Source organism: Entelurus aequoreus, linkage group LG17, assembly GCF_033978785.1.
Source record: "Entelurus aequoreus isolate RoL-2023_Sb linkage group LG17, RoL_Eaeq_v1.1, whole genome shotgun sequence".
In the NCBI taxonomy this organism is placed as follows: domain Eukaryota; kingdom Metazoa; phylum Chordata; class Actinopteri; order Syngnathiformes; family Syngnathidae; genus Entelurus; species Entelurus aequoreus.
This window is the reverse complement of record NC_084747.1, coordinates 49,389,472-49,412,840: the sequence shown is the minus strand read 5'-3', so window position 1 is coordinate 49,412,840 and position 23,369 is coordinate 49,389,472. Positions and strand designations below refer to the sequence as shown.

The following is a 23,369-nucleotide window of genomic DNA, read 5'->3' as shown; positions in this document are numbered from 1 at the left end:
GTATCGGTTGATATCGGTATCGGTAATTAAAGAATTGGACAATATCAGAATATCGGATATCGGCAAAAAGCCATTATCGGACATCCCTAATATATATATATATATATATATATATATATATATATATATATATATATATATATATATATATATATATATATATATATATATATATATATAGATAGATAGACATAAATAAGACAGACAGACAGACATATAGCAAAATTATCAATATATAGACATTTCATAATACGCACACACACACGCACACACACACACACACACACACACACACACACACACACACACACACACCATTTCTCTTTATCGTCCTCAGCTGTGCGGACCTCGCCGCTTAAAACCGTGTTTACTGCATCGGTTATAGTGCCCCAGGTCTTAGCTTTATATGTGCCCTTAAACCCCGAGTTTGCACTGCTGAGGATCACTACTTTGTTTTCCTCCACTTCCTGCAGGAGAACCTCCATTTCTGAACTCGACCAGTTTTACTTCCTCTTCGGGGCTACCTCAGCTGTCCCCCCTTTCTTAAACTTACGTTTTGGACATTATGTATACCCCCCGCGGGATAATACGAATTTTTCTTCTGTAATCTGTTTGGGTTTTCGCCGTGTGTCTGATGTTCGGCTTTTCCGCCGGAATTGTGCCATTATATAGGTAATGAAGGGCGTTTACCTATGCAAATAACGGAATTAAGGGTGTTTACATATGCATATTGGGGAAATAAGGGCTTGTTTATATGCAAATTATGATAGACACGCACGCGCTAACCATTTGGCGTTAAGCAATTTAAGAACAGCAGGTGGTAAGAATCTGGCCGTTTAAGAACACGTCATGAATTTGAATGGACTCCTCTAAGGAGATCACTTAGGAAGAAAGATAAGAGGAAACGTTAGGAACTTATCGCTGCATGGGGCCCATTTACATTCTGTATGTAACGTTATATTATTCTGTCATTTTATTTTAGGCTCTTACATCCCCGAGGGCCTGATGACATCGTGCACATGGGACTACGTCACGTACACGTTGGCCAACAGAAGCTACACCATGATGCTGTGCTGGTTTGTCTTCTTCATCCCGCTCTTGATCATTTTCTACTGCTACCTCTTCATGTTTCTTGCTGTCAGGAGAACTAGCAGGTGAGGAGGACGAGTAGGGAGCACCTGCTTTGGTGTTTTTTTTTTATTAACAACAGGCTTTAACTTTCTTTTTGCACCGTTGTCAGGGAGGTCGAGAGACTTGGGACCCAAGTGAGGAAATCCACATTAATCCAGCAGAAATCCATCAGGAGCGAGTGGAAGCTGGCCAAAATCGCCTTTGTGGTCATTGTGGTTTATGTCCTCTCGTGGTCGCCGTACGCTTGCGTCACGCTGATTTCCTGGTCTGGGTAAGATTCGGTTCTATACTGTTCTTGGAGTAACTATAATGCCTTTTATTATCATTTTAAATCATTTTTCAACCTTGAGATGCATACAAGTTGTTTTTTTCACACAGCAAAATGTTTTATTTACATACAGTGTGTTATGTTACGGGTGGAATAATGGAGCTCCCATTGGCTTCGCTGTAAGCAAATTTTTATTTACGTTTATTTACTTACCCCAAAACCAGTGAAGTTGGCACGTTGTGTAAATTGTAAATAAAAACAGAATACAATGACTTGCAAATCCTTTTCAATCTATATTCAATTGAATAGACTGCAAAGACAAGATATTTAACGTTCGAACTGGAAAACTTCATTTTTTTGCAAATATTAGCTCATTTGGAATTTGATGCCTGCAACATGTTTCAAAAAAGCTGGCACAAATGGCAAAAAAGGCTGAGAAAGTTGAGGTATGCTCATAAAACACTTATTTGGAAAATCCCACAGGTGAACGGGGTAATTGGGAACAGGTGGGTGCCATGATTGGGTATAAAAGCAGCTTCCATGAAATGCAACATTTGTCAACGAGCTATTGCAAGGACTTTAGGGATTTCACCATTTAAGGTCCTTAATATCGTCAAAAGGTTCAGAGAATCTGGAGAAATCACTGCACGTAACATTAAATGCCCGTGACCTTGGATCCCTCAGGAGGTACTGCATCAAAAAGCGACATCAGTGTGTAAAGGTTATCACCACATGGGCTCAGGAACACTTCAGAGAACCAGTGTCAGTAACTACAGTTCGTCGCTACATCTGAAAGTGCAAGTTAAAACTCTACTATGCAAAGCAAAACCATTTATTTATTTTTTATTTTATTTTTTTAATTTTTTTTTAGCTTTTATTTAACCAGGTAAAAAATCCCATTGAGATCAAGGATCTCTTTTCCAAGGGAGACCTGGCCAAGAGGGCAGCTGCAAGGTTACATTACAAAACAGTAAACAACACATAAAACATCACATTTACAACATTTAAACATGCTCACATAACACATGTGCATACAGACAAGGTAGACTGCAGTCCTTTCACAGAAGCTTTAAACTCATTCAATGTAACACGGGTTTGAAATTTAATATTCAATTGTAGGTTATTCCAAGCCTTCGGTGCTGAAAACCTAAATGCTTTCTTGCCCAGTTCAGTTCTTACTTTGGGGACGACAAATTGCAGAACATTCATTGAACGAAGATTGTGACTTCCTTGTTGCTTTGTTAAAAGACAAGACAGATAAGATGGAGTGATACCCAGAATGGTTTTGTAGATGAAAACATACCAATGATTGAGGCATGGAGCACATAAAGATGTCCAGTTAACCATTGAGTATAATACGCAATGGTGAGTAAGGGGAGCGCAGTTGGTGATGAATCTCAGTGCCCCGTGGTACACACTATCCAGCTTGTGGAGACAACCAGCAGTAGCATTCATGTATGTAACACATCTCCATAGTCAATAACAGGTAAAAAGGTTGTTTCCACCAATTTCTGTTTCACAGTAAAAGAAAGGAAGACTTGTTTCTATAATAAAATCCCAGTAAAAGTTTCAGTTTTTTTACAACATACTGAATTTATCAACAACACCCGGAAAAGCCACCGGCTTCGCTGGGCCCGAGCTCATCTAAGATGGACTGATGCAAAATGGAAAAGTGTTCTTTGGTCTGACAAGTCCACATTTGAAATTGTTTCTGGAAACTGTGGACGTCGTGTCCTCCGGAACAAAGAGGAAAAGAACCACCCGGATTGTTCTAGGCGCAAAGTTCAAAAGCCAGCATCTGTGATGGTATGGGGGTGTATTAGTGCCCAAGGCATGGGTAACTTACACATCTGTGAAGGCACCATTAATGCTGAAAGGTACATACAGGTTTTGGAGCAACATATGTAGCCTTCCAAGCAACGTTATCATGGACGCCCCTGCTTATTTCAGCAAGACAATGCCAAGCCACATTCAGCACGTGTTACAACAACGTGGCTTCGTAAAAAAAGAGTGTGGGTACTTTCCTGGCCCGCCTGCAGTCCAGACCTGTCTCCCATCGAAAATGTGCGGCGCATTATGAAGCCTAAAATACGACAGCGGAGACCCCGGAATGTTGAACGACTGAAGCTCTACATAAAACAAGAATGGGAAATAATTCCCAACAATTAGTTTCCTCAGTTCCCAAACGTTTACTGAGTGTTGTTAAAAGGAAAGGCCATGTAACACAGTGGTGAACATGCCCTTTCCCAACTACTTTGGCACGTGTTGCAGCCATGAAATTCTAAGTTAATTATTATTTGCAAAAAAAAAATAAAGTTTGTGAGTTTGAACGTCAAATATCTTGTCTTTGTAGTGCATTCAATTGAATATGGGTTGAAAAGGATTTGCAAATCATTGTATTCCGTTTATATTTACATCTAACACAATTTCCCAACTCATATGCAAACGGGGTTTGTAATACCTACCAGGTTTGGATCGGCTTGCAACTGCGTTTGCTTCGTGAACAGGAATTTAATGTTTGGGAAAAGCTCCAAATGATCCCAAAATATGTTGTTACGCAATATCTAGGCTGAGAATCCCGGGACAATTGACATCCAGGAGCAGATGGCGAAGTTGTTTATACAACCTTTCACAGCGTGTAAACAAAATGGGTGGAAATGCGCAAACGTAGGTGTTCAGATATATTTGGTAGTATCTGTTTTCTGATCATTGAAAGGAGGGAAGGAAGCGTCCGCACACGCGCCAACGCACAGATGCCACACTTTGGCTAATCCTTGAACCCACGTGACCCCTCGATTATGTAACGAAACATCAAGAGATCAAGGCAACTTTGAGCCAGAGTCAGCTTTTGGAGGTCCGCCCCATAGGACATTTAGATGCACATAATCTTTGCAAATCTACAATGGAAAGGACAGGATTTAATCTGATGTTATCACTCTGTCTCATCCAGGCATGCGAACATCTTATCGCCGTACTCCAAAGCTGTACCTGCAATCATCGCAAAAGCCTCCGCTATCTACAATCCATTCATCTATGCCATCATTCACAATAAATACAGGTAATCAATGCAGCCACCTGTCAGTGTGTGTCCTCAACGAGTGAGGGTGAATATAACAAATCATGTGTTAAAGCAGAGAATGCACATGATGCACTGCAAAAAGTCAGTGTTCAAAAACAAGTAAAAACAAAACAAAAATAAGGGGTATTTTACTTGTACTAAGCAAAATTATCTGCCAATAGAACAAGAACATTTGGGTTGTCAAGACTTTCCAAAACAAGTAAAATTAAAGCTGCACGCAGCGATGGACCGGACCGACTTTGACGGCACATAAAATCCAAACCGGAGCAGTAATTAAAACTCTTTGGTCAACTTTTAATCAGAAGGGTTCAATCTCTCTCCTGTGCTAGTTTGAAGCCGGCACGACAAACGCGCTCAGAGGAGATAAAGTTTGAAAAAAGGTGACCGGTTTTTACAAAACTTTTGTTTTGAAGGGGGAATTGCAAACCTCCTGTTTATTTTTGCTGGGGGTTGTCAATATATGAAATGTAGGTCTAAGTGAGACCTACATAGAGGTTTTTGTTTCATGTCTCTAAGACATTCATACTGGAAGTTACAGGCAGTTTTGTCTGTGTCTTCTTCCTAGGAGCAGTTTTGTCTGTGTTTTCTTCCTAGGGGGCCCTAGAGCACAATTTTGAGTTTTGGGGTTGGGTTTTTTATTAGATCGCAATTTTTGCCAGTCCTGATGTGTGTGTCCAGTTTGGTGAGTTTTGAAGCATGTTAAGGGGGTCAAATTACAGCTCAAAGATGCAAAAGTGACTGTATTTACAAAACTTTTGTTTTGAAGGGGGAATAGCCAACTTCTTGTTGATTTTAGTGGGAGAATGTCACTGTATGAAATCTAGGTCTAAGTGAGACCTACAGTACATAGAGGTTTTTGTTTCATGTCGCTACGACATTCCTCCTGGAAGTTACAGGCAGTTTTGTCTGTTTTCTTCCTGCTAGAGCGAATTTTTGAGTTTTGGGGCTAGTTTTTTTGATTAAATCGCACTTTTTGCCAGTCCTGATGTGTGTGTCAAATATGGTGAGTTTTGAAGCATGTTAAGGGGGTCAAATTACAGCTCAACGAGGCGGCGGTATAAGAATAATAACAACTTTTCTTTTGAAGGGGAATTGCAAACTTCCTGTTGATTTTTGCTGGGGGTTGTCAGTGTATGAAATGTAGGTCTAAATGAGACCTACATAGAGCTTTTTGTTTCATGTCTCTACAACATTCCTACTGGAAGTTACAGGCAGTTTTGTCTGAGTTTTCTTCCTAGGAGCAGTTTTGTCTGTGTTTTATTCCTAGGGGGCGCTAGAGCGCAATTTTGAGTTTTGGGGTTTGCTTTTTTTATTATATCGCAATTTTCGCCAGTCCTGATGTGTGTGTGTCCAGTTTGGTGAGTTTTGAAACATGTTAAGTGGGTCAAATTACAGCTCAAAGAGGCAAAAGTGACTGTTTTTACAAAACTTTTGTTTCGAAGGGGGAATAGCCAACTTCCTGTTGATTTTAGTGGAAGAATGTCACTGTATGAAATCTAGGTCTAAGAGAGACCTACAGTACATAGAGGTTTTTGTTTCATGTCGCTACGACATTCCCACTGGAAGTTACAGGCAGTTTTGTCTGTTTTCTTCCTGCTAGAGCGCATTTTTGAGTTTTGGAGCTAGTTTTTTTGATTAAATCGCACTTTTCGCCAGTCCTGATGTGTGTGTCAAATATGGTGAGTTTTGAAGCATGTTAAGGGGGTCAAATTACAGCTCAACGAGGCGGCGGTATAAGAATAATAACTTTTGTTTTGAAGGGGAATTGCAAACTTCCTGTTGATTTTTGCTGGGGGTTGTCAGTGTATGAAATGTAGGTCTAAGTGGGACCTACATAGAACTTTTTGTTTCATGTCTCTACAACATTCCTACTGGAAGTTACAGGCAGTTTTGTCTGAGTTTTCTTCCTAGGAGCAGTTGTGTCTGTGTTTTCTTCCTAGGGGGCCTAGAGCACAATTTTGAGTTTTGGGGTTGGGTTTTTTATTAGATCGCAATTTTTGCCAGTCCTGATGTGTGTGTCCAGTTTGGTGAGTTTGGAAGCATGTTAAGGGGGTCAAATTACAGCTCAAAGAGGCAAAAGTGACTGTTTTTACTAAAGTTTTGTTTTGAAGGGGGAATTGCCAACTTCCTGTTGATTTTTGATGAAAGAAGTTAATGTATGAAATCTAGGTCTAAGTCAGACCTACATAGAGGTATTTGTTTCATGTTTCTACAACATTCCTACCGGAAGTTACAAGCAGTTTTGTCTGTGTTTTTTCCTAGGGGGCACTGGAGCGCAATTTTGAGTTTTGGGGTTTGTTTTTTATTAGATCGCAATTTTTGCCAGTCCTGATGTGTGTGTCAAATATGGTGAGTTTTGAAGCATGTTAAGGGGGTCAAATTACAGCTCAAAGAGGCAGCGGAATAATAATAGTAATAATAAAACCTTACAAATTCAATAGGGTCCTCTGTCCCAAAGGGACATTTGGTCCCTAATTAGCTAACCTCAATGAACCCAAAAATACCTTAAAATAAGTATATTCTCACTAATAACAAGTGCACTTTTCTTGGTAGAAAAAAAAAAAAAAAGAACTTTTTGCTCAATATGTTGAAAAATATTCTTAAATTAATTAAATGCTAGTGCCATTATCTTGACATAATGATATGCGCTCTGCATACCATTTACTTATACTAAAAACTAATTTATTGTTCTTAATGGAAATTCAACAAGGCAACCGCTTGTTACTCTCGGGGTCTCCTAGCCGCTCAGGCAAATCATATTATCTAAAAGTGCATTTTCCCATCGACAACATGACATCATCGTGTCAAGTGTGTGCTCTTTCAGTCAATTAGTGCGCATATATCCAGCCCGGAACCCTGACCAAAATGTTTTTAATTGTAATTTTGAAGAATTTATCTGAATGTGCATGGACTATTTCTGTTCAAAATGGTTAGAAATGTCCCATGTTAAATGTTTGAATATTAACTGTCAGTTTACTGTACTGTGCCAACTGTACTACTATATGAGTACGTGTTTTCTATTGTTTCATTGAAAATAAAACAGCAAAGTCCATTTGGCTGTCATCTGTTTTAATAATGAGACACAATTGCGTCAAAGTCATGATTTTTTTTTTCCATGCTTGAAATAAGAAAGTATTACTTTAAAAAAGTAGTTTTATACTTGTGAGTGTTGATGACACAGCTTTGCAACAGTTGATATTCTAGTTTCAAGCATGTTTTACTCAATATAGGTCATAACATCTCAGCAACAAGCTGTGATATCTTACTGAGATCATTTAGGACCAAAACCCTTAAAACAAGTAAAACACTCTAACATAAAATCTGCTTAGTGAGAAGAATTATCTTGTCAGACAGAAAATAAGCAAATATCACCCTTATTTGAGATATCTAATCTTACTTAGATTTCAGTTTTTGCAGTGTGGCTTTATTATACCACGATTTGTCGTCTTACATACTGTAATTTGCTCATTTGTTGTGTCCAGGATGACGCTGGCAGAAAAGTTTCCCTGCTTGTGGTTTCTGTCCCCCGTCCCTCGGAAGGATTGCGCCTCCTCCTCCATCAGCGAGTCCTCCTTCAGGGACTCTATCATCAGTCGCCAGTCCACAGCGTCCAGGACTCACTTTATTAGCAGGTCCTCGAAACTCACTGACAGGGTAAATAAACAGAGCAAATACGCAAATTCAATCTTTTTCCGAAAGTCCGGTAAGGGAGTTTTTTAGTTTACGCTTCAGAGAAGCAAGGGAGTGATTGGTCGCCCCGCAGCGTTGTGCCCCCGCAAATTTCTGTTCTTTTCTACATGGACCAAAGCCTTGACATTTGCGATGGGCACAGAAGGATCCTTGTAATATATTTTTTTTTATATAGGATGGAAGGAAGGACACTTTTTCGTCATTGCACAAGTACAACAAAATGTCATTTTCAGCACAGACATGTTCAAGAGCAGACATACACTATATTGCCAAAAGTATTTGGCCACCCATCCAAATGATCAGAATCAGGTGTCCTAATCACTTGGCCAGGCCATACGTGTATAAAATCAAGCACTTAGGCATGGAGACTGTTTCTAACCTTGTTCCCAACCTTGTGGGAACAGTTTTTTTTCCCTCTTCCAACATGACTGTGCACTAGTGCACAAAGCAAGGTCCATAAAGACATGGATGACAGAGTCTGGTGTGGATGAACTTGACTGGCCTGCACAGAGTCCTGACCCGAACCCGATGGAACACCTTTTGGGATGAATTAGAACGGAGACTGAGAGCCAGGCCTTCTCCACCAACATCAGTGTGTGACCTCACCGATGCACTTTTGGAAGAATGGTGGAAAATTCTAGAGATGTCCGATAATATCGGCCGATAAATGCTTTAAAATGTAATACTGGAAATTATCGGTATCGTTTTTTTTAGTTATCGGTATCGTTTTGTTTTTTTGTTTTTTATTAAATCAACATAAAAAACACAAGATACACTTACAATTAGTGCACTAACCCAAAAAACTTCCCTCCCCCATTTACACTCATTCACACAAAAGGGTTGTTTTTTTCTGTTATTAATATTCTGGTTCCTACATTATATATCAATATATATCAATACAGTCTGCAAGGGATACAGTCCGTAAGCACACATGATTGTGTGTGCTGCTGGTCCACTAATAGTACTAACTTTTAACAGTTAATTTTACTCATTTTCATTAATTACTAGTTTCTATGTAACTGTTTTTATATTGTTTTACTTTCTTTTTTATTCAAGAAAATGTTTGTAATTTATTTATCTTATTTTATTTCATTAATTTTTTTAAAAAAAAGGACCTTATCGTCACCATACCTGGTTGTCCAAATTAGGCATAATAATGTGTTAATTCCACGATTGTATATAAGGGTATCGGTTTATATCGGTATCGGTTTATATCGGTATCGGTAATTAAGAGTTGTACAATATCGGATATCGGCAAAAAAGCCATTATCGGACATCCCTAGAAAATTCCTATGAACACACTCCACAACCTTGTGGACAGCCTTCCCAGAAGAGTTGAAGCTGTAATAGCTGCAAAAGGTGGACCGACATCATATCGAACCCTATGGGTTAGGAATGGGATGGCACTTCAAGTTCATATGTGAGTCAAGGCAGGTGGCCAAATACTTTTGGCAATATAGTGTACATTAATTGTAAACAGCCTAAACACAAAAGGTTAGATGTTCAAAGATTCATTGTTATTGTTGTTATTTGTTTTCATAGCAATAAAAAAGACACCATAACAGCAGACAACAACAAAGTAAAAACGACTGTTAAAAATTTTGGACAGCTTATAAAGACATTTGAATGGTTTAAAAATGTTTTATCAGTAAAAGTGAAGCTCTCCACCTAGAGCTCAGTAGCCCATTTAGATTTTGTCCAAGAATAATATCCATGCATTTTGTACCATTTGTCCCTCTCGGGCAACAGGAAGTTGAATTGGAATTACAGGAAAGGGAGTTAAATCATTTGCATTTCAGAGAAATTATTTCCAGCCGAGTAAAACAAAGAATGTGTCACTTAACAAAGGTTTTGAATCGTTGAATATAGTAAAGCAGGGGTCACCAACGCGGTACTCACGGGCACCAAGTAGCCCGTAAGGACCAGATGAGTAGCCCGCTGGCCTGTTCTAAAAATAGCTCAAATAGCAGCACTTACCAGTGAGCTGCCTCTATTTTTTAAATTTTATTTATTTACTAACAAGCTGGTCTCGCTTTGCCTGACATTTTTAATTCTAAGAGAGACAAAACTCAAATAGAATTTGAAAATCCAAGAAAATATTTTAAAGACTTGGTTTTCTTTTGTTTAAATAAATTCATTAATTTTTTTTACTTTGCTTCTTATAACTTTCAGAAAGACAATTTTAGAGAAAAAATACAACCTTAAAAATGATTTTAGGATTTTTAAACACATATACCTTTTTACCTGTTAAATTCCTTCCTCTTCTTTCCTGACAATTCAAATCAATGTTCAAGTCATTTTTTTTTTTTTTATTGTAAAAAATAATAAATACATTTTAATTTAATTTTTCATTTTAGCTTCTGTTTTTTCGACAAAGAATATTTGTGAAATATTTCTTCAAACTTATTATGATTAAAATTCAAAAAAAATATGTTGGCAAATCTAGAAAATCTGTAGAATGATATTTAAACCTTATTTCAAAGTCTTTTGAATTTCTTTGAAAATTTTTGTTCTGGAAAATCTAGAAGAAATAATGATTTGTCTTTGTTAGAAATATAGCTTGGTCCATTTTGTTATATATTCTAACAAAGTGTAGATTGGATTTTAACCTGTTCAAAACATGTCATCAAAATTCTAAAATGAATCTTAATCAGGAAAAATTACTAATGATGTTCCATAAATTATTTTTTAATTTTTTCAAAAAGAATCGAATTAGCTAGTTTTTTTCTTATTTTTTTCGGTTGAATTTTGAAGTTTAAAGAGTCGAAATTGAAGATAAACTATGTTTCAAAATTTAATTGTCATTTTTTTCATGTTTTCTCCTCTTTTAAACCGTTCAATTAAGTGTAAATATCGTTAATTATTAATAATAACATAGAGTTAAAGGTAAATTGAGCAAATTGGCTATTTCTGGCAATTTATTTAAGTGTGTATCAAACTGGTAGCCCTTCGCATTAATCAGTACCCAAGAAGTAGCTCTTGGTTTCAAAAAGGTTGGTGACCCCTGTAGTAAAGCATTCTGAAAAATTAAGCATTTTTCCACCGTTTTCTACAATTCAAAAGTTGTACACTAATCCCTTGTTTATCGCTGTTAATTGGCCCCAAAAATGACGGCAGTAAATTAATTTCTGTTATTTTAAAATGAGTAGTTATAAATCTAATATTTTTACAATTAGAGCATAGAAAACATGTTAACTACCTTCTAAATGCGTTGTTCAACATTACAAGTTAAAGTTAAAGTACCAATGATTGCCACACACACACTCGGTGTGGCGAAATTATTCTCTGCATTTGACCCATCACCCTTGATCACCCCCCTGGGAGGTGAGGGGAGCAGTGAGCAGCAGTGGTGGCCGCGCCCGGGAATCATTTTTGGTGATTTAACCCCCAATTCCAACCCTTGAGGCTGAGTGTCAAGCAGGGAGCTAATGGGTCCCGTTTTTATAGTCTTTATGAGGGACCTCTAGACAGTAAATACCCGTCTACAGGTATTTACTCATTTAATTGAATATAGTACTATTGCTTGAGGCTGAGCCAATCAGTGGCCATGCCACTGATTGAGTTGGTCTCTTCTCGTGGCTAACACTACCGTAATATTGATATTTTATAGTTTGATAGTTTATTCAGCCATTGTTATGCCTAAAAATGTTTAATTGTGGTCTAAATTTTTTTTAGAATATGCTTGAAAATATATATACCCCCCAAAAATATGCGATGTAGTGAAGTGTAATATTTAAAGCGCAAAGTGGCGAGGGATCACTGTGCATGTGGTCTATGAAATATGCAAAACAGTCACATTTGGATGCTGTAAAGCACGGATTCTCAAACTGTAGCTGTAGCTACATCTAGTGGTACGCCAAAGAATCACTTAATTAAATCTTCAAACACAGTGTTACTGTTCAAACTGTGTGTAATGTTCATACTTGCCAACCCTCCCGATTTTCCCGGGAGACTCCCGAATTTCAGTGCACCTCCCGAAAATCTCCCGGAGCAACCATTCTCCCAAATTTCTCCCGATTTCCACCCGTACAACAATATTGGGGGCGTGCCTTAAAGGCACTGCCTATAGCGTCCGCTTTTCCTACATACAAACAGCGTACCGGCCAAGTCATATAATATATGCGGCTTTTTAACACACATAAGTGATTGCAAGGCATACTTAATCCACAGCCATACAGGTCACACTGAGGGTGACCGTATAAACAAATTTAACACTGTTAAAAATATGCGCCACACTGTGAACCAAACAAGAATGACAAACACGTTTCGGGAGAACATCCGCACCGTAACACAACAGAACAAATACCCAGAATCCCTTGCAGCACTAACTCTTGCGGGACGCTACAATATACACCCCATCTCCCGAATTCGGAGGGCTCAAGGTTGGCAAGTATGGTAATGTTACAGTGGCCAAAAATAGTCAATATACTTGTTAAATAAAACATCTGTCTTTTTGTAATGAATACTTGGGTCTACCATGCTACTGTATTTCAATGTTGGTCAGTATGATGTTTTCTGTGGTGGTACTTGTTGGTAAAAGTTTGACAACCACTACTGTGTAGCATGACTCTGGATTTACACCATCAATTGGAATTTTGTGGAATTTCACTTTTACTTCCTTCGAGTTGAATTGCAATTCTACTTGATGGCAACTTAAATTCCATCCTTCGTCTTAATACCGCATGGAGAAAACATTTTCAACCTCTGACCCTTGGCAAGGAGCTATGTAAACAACTCCTGTTGTTTACATAGCTGACTGGAATTGAACAATCAATAAACTGGGATAGATGACCCTGATCAGGACTATCAGTTGTAGACTGGATTCCCATGCTGCACTCACACTGCTTGTATTACCTCCTGCAGGTACTGAGGGACGTGGAAATGGAGCCTTTAGGCGGGAGGTGCGGTGATTCCTTCCGGAGCGTGTCGTCCTACCACCAGCCCAGCAGAGGCAATTCCTGCAGGATGCAATCACAGCGGAGGACCACCCACAAAATGGGCAAAGTAAGAGGCCATAGCATTAAAATGTTCATCCACGCATGTACTTGTTTACCATAAATGTATTTGATGATGATTTGGGTCTCATCACCATATATTTTCTGTCTGTCTTTTGTTTTTGTGCGCTTTTGTGCTTGTTGTCACCGCCAGCATCCATGTACCGTGAGTGATTCATCCAGCAGCTGTGAGCATGAACTGGTTTCTAGCACTCTCACCAGCGCCACTCTCCCCCTACTAGTTCTTACCAGGAGGCGGAGTTGCAGTCTGACCCTTAGGAACTCAGGGCGGGACGCCCTTCCCGGCCTCAAGAGCAACTCGGCCGACTCCCTTAGCGTTGGAAGTGTCCCAGCTGCCGAGTCGCAGACGCAACACGGAGTCCCTCGCATTGTCGTCATCAGTCCCACGTCTGAAAGCAGACTGGTGCAGCAGGACAGCCTCTGCCTGGACGAGGTGATGGAGAACAATGTTTTTGTCAGCCTCAACTTCTCATCAGAGGTCTTGGAGGCGGTGGAGCTGCTATCCTGACCTGTCCATGGACTCGATTTGACCCCATAAAGCTCTTTTCCCCTCCTCATGTCACACACTTCAACACGCCCCTACCCTTTCTCTCAAGACCTCTATCCAATCACAGACTGGAGCCTACTGCAGCTGACTTTGGCAACACAGACTACATCCTATGGCATGAAACTCAGCTATGTGAATCAAAACTTCAAGCCCTGATGAACCGTTTGAATGTCTCACTACCTTCCCTGAAATGAGATTGTGAACATCTAGTCGTCGCGAGGTGGCTCTGGGATGTGTTAGGAAAAAGTGGCACGTATCTCTCTTCTGCAAAACCCCTTCAAACATGAACAAGTCCACCCAGATGTACCAATGCCATACCATCCCTACTTCAATTATGAAGCCCTTTAAAGGCCTACTGAAATGACATTTTTTTATTCAAACGGGGATAGCAGATCCATTCTATGTGTCATACTTGATCATTTCGCGATATTGCCATATTTTTGCTGAAAGGATTTAGTAGAGAACAACGACGATAAAGGTCGCAACTTTTGGTCGCTGATAAAAAAAAAGCCTTGCCTATACAGGAAGTAGCGTGACGTCACCGGAGGAAGGACTCCTCACATTTTCCCATTGTTTACAATGCAGCGAGAGAGATTCGGACCGAGAAAGCGACGATTACCCCATTAATTTGAGCGAGGATGAAAGATTCGTGGATGAGGAAAGTGAGAGTGAAGGACTACAGTGCAGTGCAGGACGTATCTTTTTTCGCTCTGACCGTAACTTAGGTACAAGGGTTCATTGGATTCCACACTTTCTCCTTTTTCTATTGTGGATCACGGATTTGTATTTTAAACCACCTCGGATATTATATCCTCTTGAAAATGAGAGTCGAGAACGCGAAATGGACATTCACAGTGACTTTTATCTCCACGACAATACATCGGCGAAGCTCTTTAGCTACGGAGCTAACGTGATAGCATCGGGCTTAAATGCAGATAGAAACAAAAGAAATAAATCCCTGACTGGAAGGATAGACAGAAAATCAACAATACTATTAAACCATGGACATGTAACTACACGGTTAATTCTTTCCAGCCTGGCGAAGCTTAACAATGCTGTTGCTAACGACGCCATTGAAGCTAACTTAGCTACGGGACCTCACAGAGCTATGCTAAAAACATTAGCTATCCACCTACGCCAGCCAGCCCTCATCTGCTCATCAACACCCGTGCTCACCTGCGTTCCAGCGATCGACGGAGCGACGAAGGACTTCACCCGATCATCGATGCGGTCGGCGGCTAGCGTCGGATAGCGCGTCTGCTATCCAAGTCAAAGTCCTCCTGGTTGTGTTGCTGCAGCCAGCCGCTAATACACCGATCCCACCTACAACTTTCTTCTTTGCAGTCTTCTTTGTTCATTAAACAAATTGCAAAAGATTCACCAACACAGATGTCCAGAATACTGTGGAATTTTGAGATGAAAACAGAGCTTTTTTGTATTGGATTCAATGGGGTACCAATACTTCCGTTTCAACGATTGACGTCACGCGCATACGTCATCATAGACGTTTTCAACCGGAAGTTTAGCGGGAAATTTAAAATTGCACTTTATAAGTTGACCCGGCCGTATTGGCATGTGTTGCAATGTTAAGATTTCATCATTGATAGATAAACTATCAGACTGCGTTGTCGGTAGTAGTGGGTTTCAGTAGGCCTTTAAAATTTATCAACAAAACCTCAAAAGCTTCACAATTTAGCGTCAAATTTAACATCAATCGGATCAGCGTTCAAAGAGGAATTTGTTTAAGTACGACCTGTACAAATGTGAGACAATTGCAGAGCGCCAGTGGCACGAACCTGATTTATGTGAAGTGCTACACTAGCAATCAAAACCTCTAGCACCGATGAACCGTTTGAAGTTCTCATTAGAGCTCCTGGAATGAAACTGTGAATGTATGATTGACTCACTTCTGGTCGTCACTAGGTAGCGCTGGGATGTATTAGAAAATGTCTCTCTTCTGCAGAACACCTTCACTATGCACAAGAAGTATGGTTAAGGTCTGACCATGTGAAGCTTGACTATGTGTTTTGTGTTTTTGGGCAAAAGACCAAACTTGGCCACCCAGATGTACCATACCATACTATATAATACCATACCATTCCATACCATACCATACCATGCCATGCAATGCCATACCACCCTACCATACCATGCCATGCCATATAATACCATACCTTATAATACCATACTATTCCATACCATACCATACCATACCATACCATACCATACCATGCCATGCAATGCCATACCATACCCTACCATACTATACCGTACCATGCCATACCATACCATATAATACCATACCATACCATACTTTATTTATAAAGCACTTTAAAAATGTTGCAATTAAGCTTCGACCATTGGTCCATTTCATGTGAACCAGCTCGAATCAGTACTCAAGGAGGAGTTTGTTAAAGTACAACATGTAAAAATTACCAAAATTACATGAAAATGGTAAAAAAAAAAAGACTAACTTTATGTATATTTTACAGCATGGATTCTTAAGGCGTCTTTGCGTGCCCGTCAGGATACACACCACATTCCAGGTGAAAATGGTCAATAAACAAGTCATCAATACTGAACTTTGCAATGGATTTTCCCTGCAAAGACTTTGGCACAGCACTCTATATAAAAGACTGGATTGCTTCGCTCTATTCTTGAGGCTTTTGACACTGAATTTCCATCCAGGGAATTTGGATTGTTTTGATAAAATGTGCTGAACATGTGAAATATACGGTATTGTTGTTATCGCTATTTTTGCCAATTTTGGAACTTTTTCCGATAGACAGTCATTAGTAGGTTATTGGGACTGAAATTAATTTAATTGTATTTGTGATGTCTTCTAATGTTGTGCCCGTTCTGTGAATGCTGTACACAAACTCCCCATAAACCCCTTTTTTTATATGCAGTAAAAAATAAAATTGCGTTATATTGACTTTTTTTAAATCTTGTTTTTGCTTCATTGCTTAAGCACACACAGAAGTGTTGAACCCTTTCTTGAGACCAAACACAGATGATGTTTAGGCTTTGCTCTGGATCAGTGGTTCTTAACCTGGGTTTGATCGAACCCTAGGGGTTTGGTGAGTCGGCCTCAGGGGTTCGGCGGAGGTCAAAACACCCCCGACTCATCGTGTAAATACAAACTTCTCCCTATCGGCGTATTACGGATACGGCAACAGCTGACTGGTTTGCAGGTGTGTAATTTGTTGTGAGTTTATGCACTGTGTTGGTTTTGTTCTTTGAACAAGGTGATGTTCATGCACGGTTCATTTTATGCACCAGTAAAAAAACATGGTAACACTTTAGTATGGGGAACATATTCACCATTAATTAGTTGCTTATTAACATGCAAATTAGTAACATATTGGCTCTTAACTAGTCATTATTAAGTACATATTAATGCCTTATTTGGCATGGCCTTATTATAACCCTAACTCTCTAACCCTGATCCTAACCCTAACCAAATAACTCTAAATTAAGTCTTTATTACCTAGAATATGTTCCCCTATTGTCCAAATAACTCTAAATTAAGTCTTTGTTACTTAGAATATGTTCCCCATACTAAAGTGTTGCCAAAAACATATAACTTTGTCTTGAATTTGAAATTTTTTATTTTTATTTTTCACTAAAGAAGGGTTCGGTGAATGCGCATATGAAACTGGTGGGGTTCGGTACCTCCAACAAGGTTAAGAACCACTGCCCTGGATGCTCTTGAGTCTTTTATAAACCATGTGCATCCCCAAAAGAGCTGCAGTGAGGTCTTCCACTGATCCTGCTTCTAACATGTTATGACAGCAGCCAGCCATTAGGTGGAAGTAGGTAACCAGACATAGCTTTTAAAACGTTAACTCAGGTGTTTATGTGACTAAATAATAAAATACAGCTATTTAATACTAAATAATTCAGCTATTTATAGGCAATGGAATCCATAACATTAAATGTAGCTGTATCAAAAATATTGGTATGAAACAAAAATGTAATTACGCTGACTGCTAACTAACACACTTTTTTTTTATTTCCTCAGGCTTTTATTTTTAAACTTCTTCCGAGTTTGTGACGTCATTCGACAATGGCGCGACCTTTCGCATCCAAAAAGGCATATCTGCTTAAAAAGTCACCACAACGTAAGTGAAAAAAACAACAACACAATGTAGACATAATTAAATCATATTGGAATTAGTTGTCTTTTAACTGTGGTTATATATTTATTGGCTATTTATTCACTTCCGGTAAAGCTGGTGTGTTTTTTAAGCTAGCTGTTTGTTTTGTTGCAATGATGCTAATCGCATGTAACATTAGTGTTTGTAACGTGTGTACTGGTGTGTGTTACATGTCATCGTGGTGTCAAAAGTGTGTATAACAAGTGAGGGTTTTATTGATGTCAGGTCAGTGGGGGCTGAAGGGAGCAGATGCTAGGATTTTGCCCCCCCAGAGACCTGGATGGTGATGCTAAAGCTCACACACACACACACACACACACACACACACACACACACACACACACACACACACACACACACACACACACACACACACACACACACACACACACACACACACACACACACACACACACACACACACACACTCATGGTTGTAGTGCATTTTTTTCTGAACAAGATAAAACCTGCAGAAAAAGTGTGGGCACCCCTGTCCTAGATCATAAATCATGCCTCTAATTTTGATAGTAAAGTAATGTGTACATAAACTGAGAAGTTGGGACACTTTGACAGCCCACTTAGACCCGAAAATGGCGAAAAAGAACAGATATGCGCATTTATCCAACCCCTTTTTTCGATGAAGTCATTCTTCATCTAAACAGGAATGTACAAACATCCGAACTGTCGGTATCCCAGTGGCAGCAGACATTGTACAGTAAGTGATGTTTAATTATGTTTTGTTGTCTCTCGTGAAGTCTGCAGTGAGTAGTAATCAGCGATGTTGTCGAAGAAAAAAGCGAACCTTATGATGCGTGATGATATTATTATGAATGTGCCTGTCACTACAATACATATTGCAGTGTGTATGTACCGTATTTTTCGGAGTATAAGTCGCTCCAGAGTATAAGTCGCACCGGCCGAAAATGCATAGTAAAGAAGGGAAAAAACATATATAAAACGCACTGGAGTATAAGTCGCATTTTTTCGGGAAATTTATTTGATAAAAGCCAACACCAAGAATATACATTTGAAAGGCAATTTAAAATAAATAAAGAATAGTGAACAACAGGCTGAATAAGTATACGTTATATGACGCATAAATAACCAACAATGAGAACGTGCCTGGTATGTTAACGTAACATATTATGGTAAGAGTCATTCAAATAACTATAACATATAGAACATGCTATACGTTTACCAAACAATCTGTCACTCCTAATCGCTAAATCCCATGAAATCTTAAACGTCTAGTCTCTTACGTGAATGAGCTAAATAATATTATTTGATATTTGACGGTAATGTGTTGATAATTTCACACATAAGTCGCTCCTGAGTATAAGTCGCACCCCCGGCCAAACTATGAAAAAAACTGCGACTTATAGTCCGAAAAATACGGTACAACGTTGATGGAGGTGTTTGGATAGAACCTTTATTTAACCAGATAAGAAACCCGTTGAGATCAAGATCTCTTTCACAAGGGTGACCTGGCCAAGAGGTCAACAGCACATGTCACAGAGCAGTTTCAAAAAAGTAAATACGTTAAGACATACATTTTAAAATACATAAAAGAGAACTGTAAAACAATAAAGGCACTGTGCAAACGTCTCTCGCTGTCTGTCCCTCAGGACAGAACGGAAGGCTCCAAATGGAAGTAGTTCAGTGAGTTTCAGTTTCGTCTGCAATGCATTCAATGCCATAGGGGCAGCAATGCCAAAAGCTCTTTTGCCAAATTCAGTCCGTACATGGGGAACAGTTAAAACATACAAATTGTTAGAGCGTAATGCATAAGAGCTGCTTTTTCTTTGTAACAAAGTACACAAGTATGCAGGCATTAAACCTAAAAGAGCCTTATAAATGATAGTCAGCCAATGTGTGTACCGTATTTTTCGGACTATAAGTCGCAGTTTTTTTCATAGTTTGGCCGGGGGTGCGACTTATACTCAGGAGCGACTTATGTGTGAAATTATTAACACATTAGCGTAAAATATCAAATAATATTATTTAGCTCATTCACGTAAGAGACTAGACCAGTGGTTCTTAACCTGGGTTCGATCGAACCCTAGGGGTTCGGTGAGTCGGCCTCAGGGGTTCGGCGGACCCTCCGCCGCGGAGGGCGAGACACACCCGACTCATCGTGTAAATAAAAACTTCTCCCTATCGGCGTATTATGGATACGGCAACAGCAGAAGTCACACTGATTTGCAGGTGTGTAATTTGTTGTGACTTCATGCACTGTGTTGGTTTTGTTCTTTGAACAAGGTGATGTTCATGCACCGGTAAAAAAAACATATAACTTTGTCTTGAATTTGAAAAAAAATATATATATATATTTTTCACTAAAGAAGGGTTCGGTGAATGCGCATATGAGACTGGTGGGGTTCGGTACCTCCAACATGGTTAAGAACCACTGGACTAGACGTATAAGATTTCATCGGATTTAGAGATTAGGAGTGACAGATTGTTTGGTAAACGTATAGCATGTTCTATATGTTATAGTTATTTGAATGACTCTTACCATAATATGTTACGTTAACATACCAGGCACGTTCTCAGTTGGTTATTTATGCGTCATATAATGTACACTTATTCAGCCTGTTGTTCACTATTCTTTATTTATTTTAAATTGCCTTTCAAATGTCTATTCTTGGTTGTTGGGTTTTATCAAATAAATTTCCCCAAAAAATGCAACTTATGTGTGCGACTTATATATGTTTTTTTCCTTCTTTATTATGCATTTTCGTCCGGTGCGACTTTTACTCCGGAGCGACTTATAGTCCGAAACGTACGGTATTTGCGTGCACTTAATGAAGATAAGTCTGACTTCATATACAGTTGACAGTGGTGGGTGAGACTACGACAGCCAGTAACAAATCTTAGTGCTGAGTGAAAAACAGTATCCAAGGACTGGAGGCATTTAGATGAAGCACTAAAATAAAGCACGTCTCCATAATCAATTACGGGCAAGATAGTTGCTGTCACCAATGTCTTTCTGACTTTAATAGAGAAGCAGTTTTTTTTCCTAAAAAAGAAACCAAGCTTCACCGTAAGCTTAGAGACCGAGTTGTTAATATGGGCTTTAAATGAAAGCTCCTGATCAAGAGTAAAATTTGTTAATGTTTTATTGGCAGAATGGAGCTACATTGTAAGCTGACTTTTGTTTACATTTATTGTTTAGTTAGAATGCATTAAAAAAAGAAAAACATATGTGTTCTTGTCTTACGTAGGGATTGTTAACGATAGGCAAAATTCCAAAAAACGCAGTTCCCCTTTAACTTAAATGACACAAGACTGCAGATAGATGACCCCACACTTTTTAATCATTCTCATTTGTCACATGCAAAATGTAAAAACAATGGAGGTCGTTGAATGTGAGTCTTCATCCCTTCATGTGCAGATTCTTCTTCTTCTTCCCCTTGTTGAGGCTGTTCTTTCTATTGAAGTGAAACAAGTCTAAGAAAAAGCAAAACCTGCAAAAGTAAAGTTAATCCGTTGACGCTTTCCAAACTGATGTAGGCAGAAATCACACAAACACTTTTCAGACTCAAATGTTTTGTGGGATATTTGAAGCATATTTGTGCCAAATCTTTGGAATTCTCAATCGAAAGAAGTTCTACTGTATTATTAAAAAATAGCCATCTCTAGTTAAGCAGTTGTAAAAAGCCACTGTGGATTGGCACATACATTCGATTGACCAAAATGCTTATTTTTGATTATTTTCGTGTTGTAAAAACATTCCTGAAGCTGTCTCGTGAATTTTCCATCGTCTCAATATTGTTGATCAACATTGATAAGATTTTTTGCGAGCATTTCTCAGTGTCTAAGCTTTATGTGGTTATCCGCATTGGAAAATGAGTCTGGTTGCGAAAAAATGTGATGCTTTGCAATGAATGTGCGCGCCTGACACCGACTGATTTATTTTGAATAGGAGGTGGAAAGGGAAACCAACAACAACGTTCCAAAATGAAAGGGTGACTTGTTTTGTCGAAATTTGCCTGAGAAAATGTTACACTTGGCATTTGAAATACAGTATGCGCCTGGCTGCTCACAAGCATTATGCAATTACAACCACATTCTGCGTTGTGTGTGTGTGTGTGTGTGTGTGTGTGTGTGTGCACCTGTGCCTCCCTGTCTCTGCCTGGCCAGATTTCATTTGGGTTTATCCTCCCTCGGATTGACAATCATCGGGGCTGGGCTGTGTGTCTCCCGCCGTGTAAGTCTGTCTTCGTCTGCCCGCTCGGCCGCTGAGCACAGCCAAATATTTTCCACTGTCAATGCAAACAAAAATAAACAGTGAGTGTTGGATCTCACACAGGAGATACACCCCCCAGCCCCCATCTCTGGAGTCTTAACATGCTTTAAAGTTTGAGTGTAGGGACACAATGTGAACTTTACCAAAATCTTACTCTTTTTTTTGTCAATACAATTAATTGTATTTTGCCACAGAGGGACTCATCGCTACATCAATGGAGACGGCCGGTCGAAAGAAGAGAGGGACACGAGCTCAGAAAGGTGAACACTCCAGCTATGACTTTTGACCATTCTCCTTACAAAGCATCACATGAAACCACCATTAAATCCTTTAATAATGTGCAAACAAGTGATAATTATGGAAAGGCTGCTAATTCTCTAATTGGAAAATTCTTTACATATACTCTAACGGGCGTTGCTCAGTTGGCAACTTCAGGGTTCCAGGTTCGATCCCCGCTTCCGCCATCCTCGTCCCTGCCGTTGTGCCCTTGGGCAAGACACTTTACCTACCTGCTCCCAGTGCCACCCACACTGGTTTAAATGTAGCTTAAATATGTAGATAATGGTGTGAAAGTCTCCCTCTATGGTGGGTTCTCCTGGTGCCAATAGATATTCTGGGAGCCCAGTTGTCAGGTTTGAACAAAGTCTTTTATTTCAAGCACACACGCCCAAAGGATAGCCTGCTTTCCAGCAGTCTTCGCTCTCGTGACTTTTTCAGCCTGCTCGTGTCTGCTCCCTGTCTCAGTCTGTCGGACATGTGTCTTTTCCTCCCACTCCAACTACGTGTCTCGTTCCGGCTGCTGCTAATAAGGGCGACAGGTGATTAGATAACAAGTCCCAGCTGGGCAATCTACTCACCTGCCGCTGTCTTCGAGGCCAGTCCTTGCACACCCCGCTCCGCGGCAGGCCCGCAGGCCACGCCCCCCTCCACAAATGGGTTCCTCCATGTAAAGCGCTTTGAGTCTCTAGAGAAAAGCGCTATATAAATATAATTCACACACACTTCTAACACGTAGGGTTGCACGATATACGATAGAAATTATATACATTTGACGATTCAGGTTTTAATACTATCGTGATAATACATGTTGATGACACATTTTAGCCGTGTTCTGCAAATTTGACAGCAACAAGAGAATGTAGCGTCCTCACAAACGGCTAACGTCCCTCCACAGTGTATGTTCAACACATGTGTTCAATGTAGGTTTTCTATTGTTTTTCATATTTGAAA

General features: G+C 39.5%; 2 protein-coding genes across 5 annotated transcripts in view; both read left to right on the top strand.

The window, feature by feature from the left end:
• The window catches only part of opn4xb (opsin 4xb), a 37,461-nt gene extending 20,795 nt beyond the window's left edge, over window positions 1–16,666 (top strand). For 2 of the 3 annotated variants that reach the window (XM_062025837.1, XM_062025838.1), the window contains exons 4-9: window positions 983–1,154; window positions 1,241–1,402; window positions 4,350–4,457; window positions 7,961–8,132; window positions 13,032–13,172; window positions 13,317–16,666. In XM_062025837.1, coding sequence (XP_061881821.1) covers window positions 983–1,154; window positions 1,241–1,402; window positions 4,350–4,457; window positions 7,961–8,132; window positions 13,032–13,172; window positions 13,317–13,691 — 1,130 coding nt within the window. In that variant the 3' untranslated portion in view covers window positions 13,692–16,666. The remainder of the gene's footprint in view (window positions 1–982; window positions 1,155–1,240; window positions 1,403–4,349; window positions 4,458–7,960; window positions 8,133–13,031; window positions 13,173–13,316) is intronic. The other variant, XM_062025839.1, reaches the window with a different exon arrangement.
• Window positions 16,667–17,793: 1,127 nt separating this feature from the next.
• pdlim5a (PDZ and LIM domain 5a) overlaps window positions 17,794–23,369 on the top strand; it is a 120,133-nt gene continuing 114,557 nt past the window's right edge. The window contains exons 1-3 of one of the 2 annotated variants that reach the window (XM_062025831.1): window positions 17,810–17,854; window positions 21,816–21,858; window positions 22,334–22,399. The gene's annotated coding sequence lies outside the window, so the exon portion shown is untranslated. Of the gene's footprint in view, window positions 17,855–21,815; window positions 21,859–22,333; window positions 22,400–23,369 lie in introns of both variants that reach the window. The other variant, XM_062025830.1, reaches the window with a different exon arrangement.